The 21,837-nt window shown below is 38.7% G+C and overlaps 1 protein-coding gene across 2 annotated transcripts; it reads left to right on the top strand.

Annotated features, from left to right (window-relative positions):
• The first annotated feature begins 651 nt into the window (after window positions 1-651).
• Window positions 652-19,124, top strand: LOC149081688 (cytochrome P450 2J5-like). 2 transcript variants are annotated; one of them, XM_089237086.1, is made up of 8 exons: window positions 680-971; window positions 2,901-3,025; window positions 4,797-4,903; window positions 5,047-5,348; window positions 6,008-6,126; window positions 8,282-8,537; window positions 15,968-16,155; window positions 18,916-19,124. In XM_089237086.1, the coding sequence occupies exons 1-8, from the start codon at window positions 742-744 to the stop codon at window positions 19,101-19,103; spliced, it is 1,515 nt and encodes a 504-aa protein (XP_089093212.1). In that variant the 5' UTR covers window positions 680-741; the 3' UTR covers window positions 19,104-19,124. The 2 variants fall into 2 exon arrangements, with proteins under 2 accessions (XP_089093213.1, XP_089093212.1); XM_089237087.1 differs by lacking the exon at window positions 2,901-3,025 and having other exon boundaries at window positions 652-971.
• The last annotated feature ends 2,713 nt before the right edge of the window (window positions 19,125-21,837 follow it).

The following is a 21,837-nucleotide window of genomic DNA, read 5'->3' as shown; positions in this document are numbered from 1 at the left end:
ATATTTGAATACTTTTCTCAATAAAAAAAAGGAAGTACTGTTGATCTCCGCATTACAGTAAAACCCCTCCGAACGGACACCCCTGATGCAGTCATCCCCTCTTTTACGGCCAAATAAGAATTTCCCTGTGTATAATGAAAGTATGGTATTCAAACCCCTGACTAACTGTCACCCCTGTTTTACGGACAAATTATTTTTGTCTCACTGGTGTCCGCAAAAGAGAGGTTTTACTGTACAGTCAAATCCCGTTTTAACGAATAACGTTATAGTGAAAATCTCGTTTTAACGAACACTTTTCTAATCCACCAGATATGTTTACATAGGAACAATGCAAAAAAACCTGGAATTCCTTTATAAGGAAATTTCGTTATAACGAAGGGATTTCTCCGGCCTCTTGGTGTTCGTTACAACGGGATTCGACTGTATTTGCAAAGTACCAATGGAAACAGTTAAATTAAAAATCTATTCTGGAAAGATTGTTGGAAAATCAACTCAAAATCGAAACTACTTCATATATTATTTTCTAAGAAAACCACTAACAGATAAAAATACCCCAGCAACGATTGGAGGAAGTGAGTATTAATCAATCAAGAGTTATCAGTTGTCACGTGCATTTGAACCTGTTTTCAACGACCCCTGGAGTACCGAAGTGCATATCTAATCTCAACTTGACCTTGTTGATGTTCGTGACAGTCACAGTCGCGTCATGTGCAAATACTGGTGTGACATAGAAAAAAGAAAATGGATTCCGAAAATGACAATTGGAAGGAAACTTTCTCCGATAGTTTGTATATTGCCTTGACTGTTTCTCTGGTGTTTTTATTGCTCAGGAAGCTTCATGACAGATCTAAAAAGAACTTGCCTCGACCTGGTCCTAGGGGACTACCCATTTTGGGATACCTACCGTTTCTTGGTACGGAACCGTTCCGGAAACTGGATGAAATGCGCGAAAAATACGGAAATGTATTCAGGTATTCATTCATATTTTTGTGCAGTTAAACCTCGATATAACGGTACTCTGTGGAACAGGAAAAATATCGTTGTAGATGGGTTAATCGTTATAACGATAGGCAGCATTTCAAGATTAGAGTATATACATTTTCAAACAAGACTTGAAAAAAAAAAGTTGTATCGTATTGTAGCAAGGTTTTTTTTTTCAATGTAATTGATGGTAAAAGCCAATATTAATTTTGTTTTAAATCGTTTTTCCGTGATTGTTTAAAATAGCGTTTCTGAAATAAAGGACTAGTGAAATGTTTGAAACAATTCGACGGATCACTAACTTACAGTATGAGTGACCATATGTTAAGTAAAATACAAGCCATTTAAATTCAGGAATAAAGTACATATTATACAGCAATGGCTCGTATTTTGAGTGATATTCCTACATTTTTGGTCGTTTAACCTTTTTATAGAAATGCATTTTTTCCCCAACGAAGCACATAATTGAATTTGAAATCTTTTCTGAAATTGTGATGGAAGATAATTTTTATCATTATGATAATTTTGATTATGAATATGAATACAGTCGAACCGGGTTATAACGAAGTCGGAAAAAAACAGAGGAACTATTCATTATACGAGGACTTCGTTATATCCGTACCGGCTTGAAAAATTACGTGTTTAAGCAAAATAAAACATTTTACACACACACGCACACATGCCTGATACGCATTTTGCAATAATGAGTATTCTTATAATGAATAGTTTAAAATAATATATCATACAGCCAAATTTTTTGGATATCTTAATGAAACCATGGGAGAGATATGTATGAAATAAAAGGTTCTGTTTTTGACCACCAGGTGAAAAAGTGGTGCATTTTCAATTGGATTTTTCTTCCCCCCCATGGACTTATGGGGACTTATTAAAATTACATATTTAACATATGTACCAAGTTTCAATGGAATAAGTACCAGAGCGGATGCTATATTGACCTGAGCAGTGTCAGTATACTGAAACTACTCAGACCTATATAGCATCCGCGTTCTGGTAGACGTATTCCATTGAAAATCTGTCAAAAATTCGTTACAAGCATATTTTGCTAAAATCGGTGTTCGTTATGAGTAAGTCCGACTGTATTTATCTAAACATATTTGCCATGTTCTGAGCATATTCCCGTGAACTACATTTAAATTCATTTCAATTTTATGGTAACGTGAAAATCGCAGCTGTACCGTAGTTTACGGCATTTAAGTTTCTTTGCATGAGGTTGGGGTTGCTGTGAGTGCTTCTATCTATCTATAAATTACAACAATTCAATAATTTCTTCGGTCTGTTAGAATTAAAGTCTGGCTGCGAACCAGCTGTCATCGTCACGGGATGGGGGGGGGGGTATAGCTCAGAGGTAGAGCATTCGGCGGATCGAGAGGTCCCCAGTTCATAACCGGGTATCTCACGCAATACGCGTATCTGTGCGAGAGACAGTTCCTGGTCGTGCTTGGTGCAATCTCCACCATTGTCGTGGACCATAGGTTGAGAAACGCTTATTTGGGGTATTAGATGACACCTGGCTTGTAGTAATTTTCAAAATAATGTCTAGAAATGAGAGTCCAAAAAGCCAAAGACGTGTTGGAATTATATTTTAAAAAATACTCTTATTCCGTAATTTTGGGCATGTAAATATAATGCTCGAGTTCACACTTTCCAATGAAATTCAGTCACGCGACTATGTGATGTTGTGGGCCTGCAGGTCGTAGTAGTAGTGGTGCGATTTTTCAAAAGAAATCAGCGAATATTTACATGCGGGTTCAACGTCCCAGATTCAAGTTGAACTTTGTATATTTCTATAATTATGAGTTATTCTTAAAACTTAAAGTGATCTTCATTTCTAATGGTATCTGACGATTCAATTTTTATGGTGATGATTGAAATGATATATTTTTTTCAATTATCTACAGCTTATATATGGGACAAACATACGTCGTATTTCTTGGTAATTACGAAGCAGTGAAAGAAGCTTTCAGCCTGTCTACGACACTCGACAGACCTGAAAATACTTTTAGTTTCCTCCCTGGTGGAGTAGGTAGGTTCCAATATCCTGAATGTGTGAATGAAGCAATGCATTTGCTTCAGTATTTTATAGACGAAGGTGATATAAATCTCATTTCAAGAAGATAATTGATAGTAAATGTTTGAAGCGCCTGCAATGCTGCCTAATTTGTTTATTATACACCAGGATTGATAAGATAGTTCCGGGTTAAAGAGCCGTTAACCAGAAGAATATGAACTTCCACGGAGACATTTCCAGAGATGAAGTGGAATCGATGTAGTCTCTTCGGGTTGTACAGGGCAAATACACGGAAATAGTGAACAGACGTACTTTTTCCGCCAAGCAACCGATCGTTAAGATTTGGTATTCAACCCAAGTGGGAAACTCGGTCAGCGTGACTAGTGGTTAAATATTTTTTCTCTGAAGAAAACATCCATTGGTGTCGAAATGCATTAGGATTTTTGTATTTTCGTGTATTTGCCTTATTCGTTGGTGTCTTCTTAATACTCTTGGGCAAAGTTGATCAACTTCCAAATTCACATTCTACTGGAATTTCTCTTTAGCCCCTAATTACTTTCTACAATAATGATCATGAACACTCAGTTATAACGTTTCTTAGTGCCAGCTAGGTAATTTTTTCATCACACCTTATATACAAGGTGATTACTTAATTGTCCCTTGCCGTATTTTACTGGCGAGCCGTTGATTCTAGAGGCATAACTTCCAATAACAAAACATTGTCCAAATAACGTGCAGAACTCATATACGTCACTCAAAATGGAGAAAAATTGGGGGGGGGGGAAACCTGCATAAATAAAGGGGGAAAATTCATCCTCATTTATGGTGTTTTATTTTCCAATTTTATTTCATTTTTTTAAATTCAAATATCTCAGCGCACATTGCACTTAGAAACGCAAAATTTCGTTTGTTGGTCCTAGTAGAGACAGTGCAACAACTTTCTTTTTGGGTTTTTGAGCACAGGGTGCCAGTATGAAAAGTTAATTTTTTTTTTATTTTGATATATGTTGATTAACGTATATGAGGTCTACAAAGTATTTGGATATTTTTGTAACTGGAAGTCCATAGTTTCCCAAACTTTCTGGTCCATCGCCCCCTACTCCAAAATTTTTTTCTTCCATCGCCCACCTTGGAATGGTGCCACCCTGTATGGCTTAAAAAAGCACATTTAAAGACAAATATATGTCCGTAGTAGATGACAATTTTTGGCATTTAGTGTAAATGTTATTGTAAATATGATAAATCCGGTGATTATACGTATCCGCCAGTTATTATGTATTATTACTGACCATTTTAATTATGCGCATCCCAGCTCGTATTGGCAAATATGATGAATAAAAAAAAAAACCTTGTTTCAAGACAAGAAACACAATTTTCGGACATTAGTCCATTCTGGACATTGAACTATTTATCAAACTTACAATCATCATTTGGTGATTATACAAAATAACCGGTGATTATACATAACGTCGTTACTGATAATTACCGATTCATCACATTTACTGTAAGACATGGAAACCTAGAAACTCTTTGTTGACGTGAGAGAGAAAAAAAAAACAAAAACACGCTACCGTGTGCTATATGAGATGTGGCGTGTGTGATGATAAATGCTGTTCGTGACAGGGTTGTAATATAGTATCGCACCTGAGAGAAAACAAAACATTTTCAACGTTAAGTGTGGAAAAATTCACTAGCATCAGAAACTTTAATATGTTTAGCATGACAGTGTGTATAAAAATTGAAATGTTTATAGGTTGAGTAGTACTTGAAATATGGTTTTATATAGGGCTTTCGAGTGTTAACGGCGAAGAATGGGTCGAACAAAGAAAGTTTTGCATGAAAGTCATGAGAAATCTCGGGTTAGGGAAACGTGAATGGGAAACACATGTGACAGTAAGTAACCATGTTATATAAATGCTGACTTTTCTTCTTTCATTGGAAGTTTATAAGTACATTGCGAAACCATGTTTTATCTAAAACCCGTAGCCTGCAATGAAACGGTATAGTTGTTTACCTGTTTCTTTTCTTTTCCATAGGAAGAAGTAAATGAACTGATTGAGGTCATCAATGATTGGAAAGGAAAGCCGACGTATTTCAATAATGCTGTGACCACGAGTGTATCTAATAATATAGCCGGTTTGGTTCTTGGCAAAAAGCTTCCTATGGGCCATCCAGAACGGATCTTTCTGAACCAACGCATCGACGTGATGTCTCAGTTCTTTGCTCAAGCCGGTCTACATATATATTTTCCTACTTTATGCAAGATACTCGTAAAGCTCCGTCTTTTCGGATACCACAAGCATCTCCGCAAATTGAATGAATTCCTTGAGTACTTGAGGTAGTTTTTTTTACGTGTTTTAATTTTGTGAGAAAAGACTGAAGTATAAGTTTGTCATAATACATACTAGCTGTAAATATTTTGTGAAGATCTTGGATCAGAATGAACGATATTTAGGAGGAATTAACTAGTTGTTCTGCTTTCGTCTGAATAACATCTGGTCGCTCCATTTCTTTAATTTAATTGCGTCATTGCTGAGATTAACCTGCCTGGCAGCCGAGTAATCACCACAACAGCCTTCAGTTCAAATGCATTAGCTGGGATATGGATGTGTGTATTTAGTGAAGTCAGGATTTGCTCTAGAGTGTAGAATACAGGACCGGTCTATTTAGGCCCTGGAAGTGAAACTTAACTATAATGCGATAGTCAGGAAGGAATAAGGCAAAATTAAGCGAATATTGAATAAGGGGAAAAATATATAGGAGACATGGGATCTAGAACAGTGCATTTATTTTTACACTTGGCGATGAAAAAATACTGCCAAAGTTTCTTGCCATTCCTGTGTATTACTTTTGAAAAAGAAAAAGCTGACGCATCGGACTCGTACCAAAAGGAAAGGGGGAACAAAATACGGCAACTGATTATTATTTTATGCACTTATTTAAAATTTACGTTGAATATTTAATTGCTGTTATAAAGAATGTTTATTTTGATTCCAGAAAAGAAGGTGAAAGACGAGATGTAACTTCAATCGATCCTGAGACATCGTGTTTTTACGATCAGTATCTCCACGAGATGAAAATCCAGAAAGAAAGTGGAAAAATGAACTATTTCAACGGTAAGGCTATACGCACAGTCGAGTCACGGTAACTTGACCACAAGCTAAGATGTAGAAGACGATTTGGTAGTACAAGCAGAAGAAAGATGACCAGGAAGTGATAAATTAAGATGCCTAAGAGAGAGGACCTAACTTTTGTGCATCACGGACCCGATTTAACAGTAAAATAAACACCACGGACCCCCCCTCTCCCCTCCGCCTATGAAACGAATGGCTATACGTATATATTCTTTTATAGGATAATTTTCCCATATAATAATGTAAAAACATAAAGTTGATTGTTTTCATTTTCACAAAGAAAACGGATCCCGTGAAATCTCTCTCTAAGAATAAAATCTCATGAGGTCCAGGAAAGATAATAAATTTGAATATTAATCACAATGGTGCAAAATGACTACCAGAAATATCAGTGGACTTAGATAAACACAATCATTTTTTTTTAGACAAATAACATTATTATCAGTTTTTATTCTTCTAGCAACATTTGAAAATATCCTGCACCTTCATTCCACGTGGATGACATCCAAGAAGGCTAGTTTTTAACTATCAAAAGTAAAGTTTCGATACCGCCGTGCAAATTGAAGTCGTTTGTACCAAAACCACCTCTTTGACTCGAGTGCTGTGACTACCCACCAGCGTTGGGGGACCTATACATAAAAGCATGGCCCCCACATTCTGGGGTTCCTTTGGCGCCCCCCCCAAGCCAGACTTTTCACGGCGTCCCTTTCTATAGTTAATTTATATCATGGGGTGATATCACTATCAGATATGATATAAATTCACTACGATTGATATCATAGTAAATTTATATCCTATCTGTTATGCTGTAATTTTAGAGAAAAATCTGGTTGTGTGTGATTAATCATTTGCATATCGAATCCCCTCAACACTCAATTGACACGTTTAAAAAAGAAATACGATAAACATGTTCGGGTAAATTGAGAAGCCATCCATACTTAGAATAGGACAACCATAAGTATTCTTTATGAGCATTGTATGATATTTCATCATGCATATATACTGTTTTTAGTTTTTGTAATTGTATTTTTAATTGGGTGTTGCTGTAATTTTGAAACATATGACATCCATATTAGTTATGGGCAACTTTTTCTCAGCCACCTCGTTGGGCATTTTGCCTGATGTGTTGTATTTGTATAAACATCGAAGTAATAAATTACAATTTTACAGCTCTAAGGGTGCTACAAATGTAATGAAAATAAGTGAAATGATGTTGCGGACCTTTGGAGCTCCGCAAACTACGGGTTGAAAAACACCGACAACGATAGAGGCAAACAGCATGAAAAACACGAAATTATTTATAAGTGTTTTTTAAAGACTTATGCCATCGTTTACTGATAAAAAATAATTAAATAATATATTTTTATATTTTATACCGTGAATATTTGTTATGTGAGCATTGTATTATATTTGATTATGTATATAGTCTTTAGTTTTCATAATTACATTTATAATTGGGTTGCTGTATTTTAGGAAACATATAACATCCATATTTGTTATGGGCAAGTTTTTTGAGGCACCTCATTGGGCATTTTGCTTGTTGTGGCTTGTATTTGTATTACATGCAAGGGGGTATGAAAAACCTGCTCCACTGAAATCCTAAGAAATGTTTCCCCCCTTACTTCCTATGTTTCACAAGCAGTATCCACTTTTGAGATTCATCTCTGCTAGTTGAACTGCGAATCATCCAAATTTGTGGTTGAAACCTGTACGCAAAGGAACCAATACGCAAAATGTCACCAGCCAGCACGCGGCCATTTCACAAACTGTCTGGGTTCAGAGGTACTGTGATGCTTGGCTAGAAAACCCAACGATAATTTTTTTTATTTTAAAATTCTGAATCTCATCACGAATGATATTCTCTCTCTCTATAGCTATTCTCTCACCATAACTATACTAGTATCGGACCTGATAGCAATTATTTCAGTAAGCAGTTGATGTCAAAAGTAGGCGCTGGTTACAATAATGTGACTCGACTTCGTACTTGTTACTGAATCCAAAGTTGAAACTATGGTTCATTTACTAACATTTTATAAATAGTGTTATTCACACACACAAGGTTTTTTTCTCTCGTTTTATGAAATAGTATAACTGCTGTTGTGTCATATTAGATAACTAAAACATACGTATATTTCAGAGACAAACTTACTCGGGAATACAATAGCCTTGTTGGTAGGTGGAAGCGACACGACAAGAACTTCGTTAAACTGGTTGTTCTTGGCCATGGCCGACTACCCCAATGTGCAACGAAGAGTCAGAGAAGAATTGGATTCGACATTGGGTTCGAAAAACATGGCCTCGTGGGAAGATCGTTTCGAGCTACCGTTCACTTATGCGACTATCATGGAAGGACAACGATGGAAAACAATCGCTCCGTTGAATACATCCCGGATGTAAAATAACATTTGCATCTATTTCATTCATGTGTGTGTTTTGGGGTCGATTCACATCTACAGACACTCACCGTGTCGGTCAGACACGGCAAACATTCCTTAACGTAAATCGAATGAACGTACTATTCGTATACGTTGTATCGTGACTGCGCAGGCACAAACAGACAATTTTATGTTAATGAATGTTTGCCGTGTCTGACACGACATGGTGAGTGCCTGTGGATGTGAATCCACCTCCTAGTGATTCATTTATAACATTCCACGTTTGGAAACTTTGAACGTTATGTCAGTGTGTATAATGGGACATATGGTTATGAAATTCCGGAGATTATTGACCGAAAATAACACTTTTGATAACGCTCTTGTTATCAGGAAAAATATTCGAATAGGACTTTTGACTCTGGAGCATTGCTCAAAACTTATTAACGCTTTTTGAATATTGTTCGCCTAGGTAATGTTTACTTCTTTAACAAAATGTTTTTCAGATTACTTTTCGTCTTGAATATATTTAATATTCCTCTGCTTATGAATTGTTGAAAGTAGAGAGAACGGCTTTTCTCAGCCGATAGTACATCAAGGAAAAATTAAAGAAACGTTTCTTACCTTGAATTGTTAAAAATTACAGTTCAAAAAATTATTAATAATTAAAAGAAATATTAATAAGTGCACTGTTGTTTATATATATGTTTATCAAAGCCCGAAATCGGCCAGTTCGAGAAGTGGCCAATTTCATTGTAAATTGACTCGGAAAATGACCGAATTTTGGGCTTTGGACAGCTTGTTCGAGAAATGGTTGTAGATCCCTAACCAAAGTCCGAAAAGAAAATACGTGATTTGGGGGAGGGGGGGGGGTTCATCAAAAATTGGCGTATGCTTTTGTGATAATCATGTCCACGTTAGCTATAGGCAACCCATCATATCGCAATCACATTCCGGTAATCTTTTTTTTTCAAAACTTGACGAAAACACTGTATGTCAATTATTATTCTATAAATAGTTTTTCTCTCAAATTCCCTTCCTCTTTTTTCTCTCTCGTCTCATAGAGCTAATCGAATACAGCTGCTACACTTAATTACAGGGCGTCCATAATTAAAAGACCCTATTTTAAAGTAGCCTGCAGGTGAAAATACAGTTCAAAAAATTATTAATAATTAAAAGAAATATTAATAAGTGCACTGTTGTTACTAATGTGCACTGTTGTACTAATTCCAGTCGTCAGAAAATTGTGAAATTTTGTGGAGGACTTCATGAAGTAATGGGAATTTGTTTCAGGTAAAAAAAAAATTAGTTGCACATGTCGCCACCAGCGGGCGTTGTATTAAGAAATGACACATTTAAGCAAATATTTACAATTTTAACAATTGGTACTGCAACAAAACATGTTTTACACGATGGCCGTCATTTTCAGATATCATGTGAAATCTCAAGATGCCATGTTCCACAACTGTCCGAAGTGTGTGTGGGCAAATGTTCAGCACGTGGCGTGAAATGCTGCCTTTAAGGTTAGGTAAAGCTTGCAGAGCCGGAACAATTTCGTTGTGTAACAGCAATGCATATCGCTATCCGGTGATCGAACGTGTCACTGGATCTGAAGAACGAAACTCCTCGTAGAAGTCAGGATAAATGATGCAGTAAATCCACACCATACCGTCACTTTCGGTGAATGAAACGGAACCTGTAAGACAGTGTGCGGATTTTCTGGCTCCCAAATGCGGCAGTTCTGAGTATTGACTGCATCATCCAAGTGAAATTGCGCTTCATCTGTCCAGAGGATATTCCAAGGCCATTCTGAATCGACCTCAACGTGAACTAGAAACTGGAGTGAGAACCGGAGTCGAGCGTCATAATCATGAAGAAGCAACCGCTGCACAAGTGAAAGTTTGTACGGATAATATCGGAGGATATTCTGCATGATCTTATGGACAGTTGCGTGCTCTATCAACAACGAGAATTTGAAGCGCTGTCCTCTTAAACACGAAGCGAAACCTCCTGTACTGCGCCTATAGAAACGGGTTTTGTTCCTCTTCCAGGACGAACAGCCAACGATCCTGTGGTTTCAAATTTCGTTTTCATACTCCGAAGGTTTTTAACATTCATTGGACTTTTTCGAATCCTCTTCCAATTCCGATATTTCCTTATAGCAGTTACTGCAGAATTGCTGTTTTGCTAAAACAATTTGACCAAGAAAGCGCGATATCGTAAACTTTCTTCATTGTGAGCAGCAAACACATTGAGAAACAAGATCTCCGCGTTTTAAAATTTATTTTCCCCTTAAATTAGCTGAAAACAACATATAGATTTCGACATTGTTTAAAAAATTTCACTTCTATTTGAAGGTGCTTTATGTAGCTCACATTGTTTGCTCGAACATCGTCTAAATTAATTGCTAGAAGAATGCTCAATAAGTCAAAATTAATTGCTCGAGCAATAAGTTTGTATCGTTATATTAAATAGCTAAAATAAATGCTTTAAAAAATGTTCACTCTAAACTTTAAGTGAACTAATTATCTCAACTTCATGTACAAGTTCTCACAAAAATGGGCTATTTAATTCATTTATGAATGTTTGGGCACCCAGTTTAGGGACCGATGCAGGGCACCGGTGTGTAGGCGCCTATCTGTAGGACCGGTTGTTGAGCTCCATTATTAAATATAATAACAATCAGAAGGTTTTATATAATACATGTTTAATTTGGTACGGACACATAAAAATGAAAGACATCACATGACAATGGTTGCTTGCCGACTGCGAAGAAAAACATTCGATTTTTTATCGCAACTTGCGTTGCTAGGTAACAGAAATATTCGCATCAGAAAATTGCGAAGTGCGACGTCATAATTTTTCCGCAGTCGGTGAAAGTTCAAGTAGAGGTCGCTACACACTCCCCCCCTAGTGTCAACGAAATGTCGTGGTCGAGTATCTGTCGGGGAAGTGGACATGACGACCGGAACGAGTCACAGTTGCTGGTACTGTACTTGGATGGACGGGTGACGTCGAAGGCACTTGGGTATGCTGGTCACTTAAGAAAGCTGGGATCAACCGATCGATGGAGATTCTCCTGGATGTCCCGTTGAAGTCGATGTCGAAGAATTTATCTCGTCGATCTTTGACCAGAAATGGGCCTTGATACGTTGGTTGCAAGGCAGAGTGTGGTGCATCGTTACGCAGGAAGACATGAGATGCGGATTGTAGACATGTAGGAACATATGTTGGCGTAGATCCGTGAGTTGTTGTAGGTATGGGTTTCATTGAACGCATTAGTTTTTGAAGTTGATGGACGAAATCGGATTGTTTGATGTCTGGTATTGCGGAGAAGTACTCGCCAGGCAGTTGCAATGGTGATCCGTAGAGGATTTCGGCGGAGGAGCATCCTAAATCTTCTTTCACTGCTGATCTCAGGCCTAGTAGTGCTAATGGAAGAGCGTCAACCCAAGCTGCATGGGATTGGATTCGGCATCTTAGGGCAGCTTTCAGAGATCGGTGTTGTCTCTCGATGAGTCCATTCGCCTGAGGATGATATGCGTTCGTCTTGTGATGTTGGAATCCGAGGTATCTGCTTAAGGTTTGGAAAAGATGACTCTCAAACTGTCTTCCTTGGTCTGTGGTAATCTTCTGTGGTATGCCAAATCTGGCAAACCAGGTCGCAATTAGGGCTTTGGCGACTGTTTCGGCAGTTTGGTCTGGCATAGGTGCGGCTTCGATCCATCTGGAATATCTGTCTATTATCGTTAGGAGGTACCGTGAGCCTTGGCATAATGGCAATGGGCCAACTATGTCGAGATTGATGTGTTGAAATCTATTGTTTGGTACTTTAAATTCGGCCAGAGCGGAACGAGTGTGTCGGTGAACTTTAGAACGTTGGCATGCAATGCATGCTCTAGTCCACGCCTGACAATCTTTTTTGAGGTTGCGCCAGATGAAGCGTTGAGAAACCAACTTGGTAGTAGCTTTGATACCTGAATGAGAAAGCGTATGGAGTGATTCAAAAGCTTGTCTTCTGTGTGATTCTGGAATATAAGGACGGATGTGTCCCGTAGAAATGTCACAAAACAAGTGCTTCGTTATATTACTGTCCGGCAAACGCAGTTTGACGATTTTCAATGATGAGCTTTGTTGGAGTTTACGTAATTCATCGTCACATTGAGAGTCGGCAATCGCATCGTAGTCGATTGGTGATGGAGAAGCAATAGTTGCGATGCGTGACAAAGTGTCAGCAACTACATTGTTTGGTCCAGGAATATACCTGATATCAGTAGTAAATTCTGCGATATAATTTAATTGTCGTAGTTGTCGAGGCGAAGCTTTGTTCGGGTCTTGTTTGAAGGCATACATCAATGGACGATGGTCACTGTAAATGGTAAAATGACGTCCTTCTAGATGGCATTTGAAATGTTTAACTGCGCTATAAATAGCTAGAAGTTCTCTGTCATACGCACTGTATTTTACTTGAGACTGGGAGAGTGTGCGAGAGAAAAAACTGAGGGGTTGGATCACACCGTCATGCTCTTGCTGTAACACTGCACCGATGGCATTGTCCGATGCATCTGCTACGAGAGAAATGTGCGCGTTTGGCTTTGGATGAACGAGCAAAGTGGCGTTGCATAGCGCTTCCTTGACATCGGTGAAGGCTTGTGAAGCTTGTTGAGTCCAATTGAGTGGTTTCCGGCTGTTTTTCGCATGACCTGCTAACATAGCGGTGAGTGGTCGCTGCAGGTCCGCACACTTAGGTATGAACCGGTGGTAAAAATTCAACATGCCCAGAAATCGGCGCAAGGAAGTGGCGGAAGTGGGTTGCATAAAGTTCTTGATGACATCTACTTTGGCGGATAACGGTTTGAGTCCATTCTTGCTAATTTCATATCCCAAGAATTTGATGGTCGGGACGCCAAATATGCATTTTGGCACATTTATGCACAGTCCGTATTCGTCAAGTCGACTGAATACTTCACGTAAGTGTTGGAGATGAGTTTGCTCGTCTGGAGAAGCTACCAGGATATCGTCTAAATAACAGAATACGAATTCCAATCCTTGTAGGATCGTATTCATGAATCTCTGGAAGGTCTGCGCTGCATTGCGTAATCCAAAGGTCATATACGGAAATTCGAAGAGTCCAAACGGTGTAGTAATTGCTGTTTTTGGAATATCTGGCTCGTGCACTGGAATTTGTTGATACGCTCTAATCAGGTCGATTGAGGAATATATTGTCGTTCCGTGGAGAATGTGCGAGCAATCTGTGAGGAAAGGAATCGGGTAACGATCAGGAACTGTGATTTTGTTTAGTGCTCTATAGTCTCCACACGGTCTCCAGTCGCCAGATTTCTTTGGAACTAGATGGAGTGGACTAGACCAACTGCTCTTCGAAGGCTGACAAAGTCCTTGTTGCATCATGAACTCGAACTCTTTTCGCGCAACTTTCAACTTTTCCGTGGAAAGCCGTCGAGGTCGGGCAAAAACTGGTGGACCTGTAGTCTCAATGAAGTGCTTGATATTGTGCTCTTTAATTTTCTTATTTTGGATGTGTGGACGGAGAATATCAGGAAACTCTTTGACTATATCCCGATATGGCGATGATAATAGATCGATACCGTTCAAGCAAAAAGATGGAGCTGCGATATTTCTTGCAATGGAACAAGTGGCAGATAGCAAAGTCGTTCCATCGATGAGGCGATGATGTTTGCTATCGACTAACAGGTTGAAATGCGATAGAAAATCTACACCAATAATTGGTTGGGTTACGTCGGCTATGATGAACGGCCAAGCAAATGTCCTTCGGAGGTTCAAATTCAATGTTAGAAGTTTGGTGCCGTAAGTTGAGATAGAGGAACCATTGGCGGCTGTAAGAATCAACTTCTCGGGTTTCTTGTGGGTATTGACGACAGTTCGCGGGACGACTGACACATCAGCGCCCGTGTCGATCAAAAAAGTCCAGTTGGTGGAAGGATCGGCCAGTATGACTCTGTCGACGAATTGGCAGCCGTGGCCTTGGCCGGTGGACGACTGCCTTATTAGTTTCCCGGTGAGGTTTTGAAGGAGCAGGGCTGTTGACATTTCTTAGCCTGAGCTCCGAAACTGGTGTGATAGAAGCAGAAGCCATTTTCAGCTTGTTTGTATTGGGCTCGGCTGTGGGATCGCGAGCGAGAATACCGTTCTCGATGACGATGGTCGAATCGAGGTCTAGGCTGTCGCTGTGAAGTGTGAATAGCGGCCTTCAGCTCACTCAACTCTTTGGTCAGAGCTGCGACTTGTTGCTCCAGTGATTGGCTGATTGCGTTCTCAGGTCGACCGGATGCTGAACAGATATTTGGAATGGCCAACTCAGCGATTTTATCTGCCATCGAAGCGAGTTGTGGAAGCCTTTCGCTCGAAGCAGCTAGTATAGCTTGGACGTTAGCGGGGAGTCGCGCTAACCACAACGATTTCAGCAAGTCATCACTAAAGTTATGTCCGGCAAGCTCACGCATTCGGGCAAGCAGATGCGATGGTTTTTGATCTCCTAGTTCTAAACCTTGCAGTAGCGTACGGATTTTCGATGATTCGCTCTCCGCGTAAACCTGAATCAATCGTGTCTTCAGCGCGTCGTATTTATTCTGCTGGGGAGGTTCTAGAACTAAATCTTGGACTGTCGATAAAATAGCGGCATCGATACCAGCGATAGTATGGTTGAACTTCGTAGCATCGGAAGTTATCGCTGCGATCGAGAATTGTGCTTCTAGTTGGATAAACCACAAGTTTGGATTGTTTCTCCAAAATGGAGGCGGCTTTATAGCGACGCGATCGACATTCGGCGGATTGTCCATTTGGAACGGAGGAAACGATTACTCGCTTACCTTGAGAAGCTTGCTGTTCGAAATCATGGCGCTGTTCGAAATCACGGCCGGCGTCGCCAGTTTAGGCACCCAGTTTAGGGACCGATGCAGGGCACCGGTGTGTAGGCGCCTATCTGTAGGACCGGTTGTTGAGCTCCATTATTAAATATAATAACAATCAGAAGGTTTTATATAATACATGTTTAATTTGGTACGGACACATAAAAATGAAAGACATCACATGACAATGGTTGCTTGCCGACTGCGAAGAAAAACATTCGATTTTTTATCGCAACTTGCGTTGCTAGGTAACAGAAATATTCGCATCAGAAAATTGCGAAGTGCGACGTCATAATTTTTCCGCAGTCGGTGAAAGTTCAAGTAGAGGTCGCTACAAATGTTAAAATATGAATTAAAAATATATTGCACATTAATATAATTATATAATTATTGCATATTAATTAATTATATACTGTTCATTAATCAATTAGTATGAAATTAATCCATATCGGTTTAAACTTTTGCCTACGGTCAGGTTGCCTGTTGGTTTCGTCATAGAAATTGTGAACTAATGATGAATTGATTCTATTAATTCTGCATATTATGCATTTTCTTAATTAACAGAATTCATGAAGATATAAAAATATGCGGGTATGATATACCAAAGGGAACGACGTTAATTGCTAACAACTGGGGTCAACACAATGACATCAAATATTGGAAAGATCCCGGAAATTTCTCGCCGGAAAGATTCCTAATGGACGATGGGACAGTGAATTTGAAAATAGACAGCTACGTGCCATTCTCATACGGTAAGAATAAAGCAATTTCGATTTTTTGAAAGAAAAATTCAATTTTTTTTTTGTTTTGATCAAACCCAACGGCAAAGCCCTGATCGATGATGACGTAATACTTGAACGGCCCCAAATCAACTCTTCCGAATTCCGATCCCCTCATTCAAATTTGAAGACTTCGATCCCCACCCTCCCAATCAGAAGCCATCACGTCCCATCAGCCATCAACATCGACTCGTCACTTGATCGACGTCACAATGACGAGGTTAATACTTCCGCGTCTCCAGCAGTAGCGTCAGTGGATAAGAGTCATCCAAGGAGAACGTTTCGTCTCCTCGCTTCTCAAAAACTGAGCCGAAGATGGCTACCGCAGTAGTGGGCGAAACGACTGCTTCAGAGAAGCCTGAAACTTCTGGAAAGGTATGAATTTCATTATAAACTCCTGTAGTGGAAAGTCTGAATTCTCTTTTAGATTTTTAAACTAATTCTGAAATATTTTTTGATTAATTATTGATTAAATTTCATTCTGAGGTTAATTTCAATCTGAAATCACTTCTGCGTTTCTGTAGTTTTATTTTTTAAATTATTCTTTAATTAGGAAATTTCGAAATCAATTTTCTTCTCAATATATCTTGAAATAATTTCTTTCAATAATCATGCGATTACTCTTTTATTGATTGTGAAATAATTTCTATCAGGAATTACCAAAATTATTTTTCTCATTGATATATAATTTATTCTTTTTCGCTAATTCTGAAATTATTTGCTTCAGTAGTTCTGAATTTTTATCAATCCTGGAATTATTTGTTTATTTGTTTCATTTCAATTCTGAAATTATTTGTCCATCAAAGCATGCGGGAATTATTTTTTCATTTACCCTAGAATTATTTTTTCATCTACTCTAGAATTACTTCTTTCATTTATTCTAGAATTAATCGTTTTACATCGTTTCCAACCATTTTCTGAAAATGACCGGCAGGCCAGGATAAAAATCTCCGAGGGCCAAATGAGACCAGCAGGCCATGAGTTGAAGACCCCTGTCTTAAGGAATAAGAGGGGGGGGGGGGTGTTATATTTGTCACTTTTTAGTTTAAGAAATAGCCTTTTTACTACTCGCATCTACGCGATATCTATAAATACTTGAATTACGTATTACAAATTAGTTTAAAAGTATCTATGGTATATTTGTTTCTACTTCAAATCCTCTCTAAAAACTGAGCCGTGTATAATACAGGCCAATAAATTCCGATATATTAGAATCTGCGGGTTATACGTAGGAAGTTACGGTTTACATATATGCATCCACCGTACTGTGCGCGTTTATCATACCTTATAACATATTATTGTTTCTTAGGGGCCGTTCAAGTATTGCGTCATCATCGATGGGGTCGGGGGGGGGGTTGCCGATTAGATGACTTTTGATGACAAGGGGGGGGGGGGAGGGGCGGGTTGGATAATGCTTACGCCATCAACCGCCCTTTATGAAAATATGAGTTAGGATTCCGAGGGGAAGAGCTGATGACGAAATTTTGCTGAAAAGGGGGGGGGGAGGGGGTCAAAAATGGCTAAAAATTTGCTTACGTAATACTTGAACGGCCCCTTAGAGGAATACAACGGCTTATTACAATATATATGTATAAAAGTTAGGTTCATATGTAGTTAATGGTTCATGTGCTATAGAAACGTCGGTCAACGCTAAATACTAAAAGTTGAATTTTTTTCATGGATTCGTAGTCTTTTACACATTCAAATACAAATACAAATACAACGCCACAACAGGCAAATTGCCCAACGAGGTGGCTGACTTAAGAACATCATGGATCCCCGAGCCCCTACCTACTACTGCTACACCACACATGCACCCTCCCCCCCGCGGAACCCCCCAACGAATCGGTACATGCGGGAATGTGCGTGTACGTGTAGTGCAACCTGACGTAAAGTTTGTTTCTGTGTAATGCTTGTTATGTGTAGTGCTGTCATCTGCCCCCAGTTTTACTAACTATGAGTGAAGTGTTATGGTTGAATGATTTACCGTTGTAGGACTGTTGCTCTCTGTGGCGAGACTTTTAACGGGGAGATCGGCTCGCATTTGCGCCTTGAAGTTGGGAACCACAGAAAACCAACTTCAACCGACCACCAATGTGGGGTTCGAACCCGGATCCTCGCATCACGAGTCCGGCACTATAACCACTCGACCACCACAGCGGCACTGCAAAGAAAAGAAAAAATGACCTCCATAATATAAACATTATTTGCCGCAGCTGAGGGGTGGCCACAGCTGGCCCGCGGGCAGCATTTGACGCGTGAAGTGATTTTCTGCGACTCACGACAAGTTAAAAGTACTGTGTATAAAATTAAATTTGTGATCATTATTCGAGCTATCGGTTCCAACTGCAGAGATTTCCTGATTAACAAACTGCTTACAAATTATTTACTTCTAGTGACGATAGTAATTTGATAATTGATTAATTTAAATAATGATGCGGCTTATACGCCGAAGTGGCACCACTGGTGTAGCCCGCGACGCTGTAGCTGACCATTACGTTGGCCCACGAACAGAAAGTAGTAGGCCCCCTCCTGCGATAGCTACTCTGTCACTACAGACTTTTTCAAACGGATGGGTATCTTAAGCAAAATGCATATAACCAAATGAACCATGGGATTTATCGGCACATTTTATGAAAAGCAAAAAAATTTAATCATTGAAAATTTTCTGTCGAATACGATCAATTTATTATTCCTGGTGTGATTCACGTTTCTTGCGATTTCCGATTTCAGGTAAGCGGAACTGTCCCGCTGGTAACGTAGCTATGATGGAAATCCTGCTGTATTTCAGCGGTATCGTCAAGAATTTCTATTTGGAAGCCGAGACTCCTGGTGGAAAACTTACCGAAGAAGCGATAGTTGGCCTGACATATCAGCCAAAGAAAACAGTTCTAAAATTTATACCTCGACACCAAATATGAAATAAATATTTTTGAAAGTAATGTTTGTTTTAGAAAAAGTTTGTGTGTGTGTGAAAATCTCTCTTAATTAACGGACGTAAAGTTAAAACGTAAATGTCAATGAACTAACTCTTCAGAACATTTCACCAATGATTCTCTTAGACACCTAACTAGGCGATGCTTCGATCTTTGTGACACCAGCTGCAACAACATCGTGAGTCATATGTTCATGAAATATTGATAACACAAATAGAATTCCATATAAAAAAATTGATAGATTATAAATAAGAATATTTTCATTAGATGTTGCAATATATCGTCCTCTGCGCGTTACAAGCACGAATGTGCAAATTTTTCTTTCTTTTATATCACTCGGTTAGATACATTATTTTGCTATCGAATTTTTGCCTGAAACACGAAATGTGTATCCGTATTAAAATACATGTTACACAGAACACTTTAAGAAAATAACTTCCATACTAGCATGGGCAGAGCAAACATTCAAACATTTCCCACGCTCTTTCTCCCAAGGACATCACACATTCTGGGGGGGGGGCAGTATATATAATGATATCTCTGGATGCTCCATACCGAACGTTATAACATAAGGTGTGATCACAAAGAAGAACAACACCATTAAAAATGTAGAGAATAGGTACTAGGGTATGTATGATGAGCTTGAGCTATGAAGAGAGACGTGGTTGTTTAAGCACGTTTCTATCGGAAAAGCGTTAGAGTCAGGGAAATATGACTAATAAAGAGTAGATTGACTAATAAAGACCCCCCACATGATTGTTAGTCAGTGCTTCGATTAGGGGGGACAACAGTTTCGATTGTTTGGGGGGGGGGGGATAATTCCAAGTTGTGGTGTCGCAGGGCAGAAATATACAAACTCGTTTATAATGACATCGAAGATTCCACAAAATTTTGTCTTTATGTCGATTAAATTTTGACTGAGATGTCGGTATAACCGAGGTTGACGTTTTCTAAGCCATTTTTTGATGAAAAATATAATCAGCGGCAATCAAAAAATACTGTGCATGGAGGTTTATATTTTTTTTATGATTAGGCTGACTGTATTTCATCGAGAAAAAAACGTGAAATGGGTTAATTAATACAGCACATGGCGATTCTCACCAAATATCGGCGAATGTGCCATATACCACTTATAAATAACCTTCGGCGAGTAATTCAATGCTACAGCAAGTCTGCTAAAATGTATTGCATAGGGAAAAAAATTAATTTGCAAATAATGTGAGGTGAATATTTATGGTCATATTCATTATAACACACTTTCCTAAGTGTGCGCATTACCTTCATTTCTGATTCTAGTAAAGATTAGAAGTTGGAGCGAGCTTCGTTCGAAAAACGGGTAACTATTACAAGAAAAAAACTCGTTTAAGGGCGAAATACTGAAATGGTTTGTATAGTGGTCATGTCAATGAGCAAGTCGAAGCGTCAAGCGTGTAATTAATATATTTTTTTTTCAACTTTAGGCATAGATAGAATAACAGGTGAACATTCCCTGCATCTGATCAGCCCGTTTCGAGAGTTTCTTAGGAAAACGCAATTCAAAGGGAAACAATAGTAACGAAACATTTGTTGTCATATCCGAAGTGGTTGCTTTTAATGGATGACATTCTAATTATTCTTTATGGTAATCAGTCCGGACCGCTAATTATTGACGTTATAGACTTGGTCATGTTATAACCGAGTTTGACTACATATTTTTACTACACAACCAAAAAAAAAAGAGACCTTATGGATATTAATGCTGAGGTGAACTTTGGGAAGAAATGTTTTTTGCCCCGACCGGGAATTGAACCCTGCTCCTCTCTGCAACAATAATGAGAGATCTCTGTTTATTGTTGCCACCCGGAGTCTTACTGCTGAGTTAGAGGGAGGGGGGGGGGGCTCCCTCAGCGCATCATGCTAATGCGCGTGATATAATAAAGAAAAAAAGAACAGTTGTGCCTCTGTTATATATTGGTTAGTGCCCTTGTTCGGGTTGCAACAGGACCAGGTTTTGGGTTTTAGGCGAAAAAACCTTTTCTTTCCAAAATGTTCATCTCTGCCATTGATATCCAGATAATCTCTTTCTTTGATGTTGTGCGGTAAAGCTAATCTTGCCGAGAAAATTATATAACACCTCTCTCTCTCTCTTTACAGTGTAAGTTCGTAATAACAAGTACGACTTGAAACGAAAATGTCACTATAACGAATGATTTGCAAGTGATTGTTAAATAGCTAATGTTATAGATACAAAAAAAAAATATATTCGGTTATAGCGAGTTCAAAATTGAGAAGCATTCGCTTATAACGTTATAAAACGTTTTCCCTTCTCTCGAGATTGAAACACGATGGCTCCTGACACGCTCCTCGTAAACATTTACTCTGAGGTATTTCTCACAAAGAATGAACACAGAAAAATCAAATTATTTTAACTTTTTTTTTCTATTTCTGGGCTTTCCCACTATACACATGTGAACATTTTATTTGACTTTTGTCTCTTCCAGTGACCAAGAGACCAGTATTTCTATTTTAAAGTCGTTTCCGAATGACGTGCCATAAGACTTTCCTATCAGCGGAAAAAAAAATATAATTTCTGTTCTATACAGCCATAAAAGTGAACAGTGATATAATAATTGAGAATTTTGTCCGATTGGTCGACTAAATCCCTTTCATAACACGGAATTCTATGCAAAAATGCGTTGGAGATTAAACTGCTGCGATACCAAAAATCAATTTCATGACT

The sequence above is a fragment of the Pholcus phalangioides genome, unplaced genomic scaffold (genome assembly GCF_987345545.1).
Source record: "Pholcus phalangioides strain wild (caught in Gottingen) unplaced genomic scaffold, Ppha-v1.0 ptg000009l_1, whole genome shotgun sequence".
Classification (NCBI taxonomy): Eukaryota; Metazoa; Arthropoda; class Arachnida; order Araneae; family Pholcidae; genus Pholcus; species Pholcus phalangioides.
Note: the sequence above shows the minus strand (reverse complement) of the source record. Positions and strands in the feature narration are given on the sequence as shown.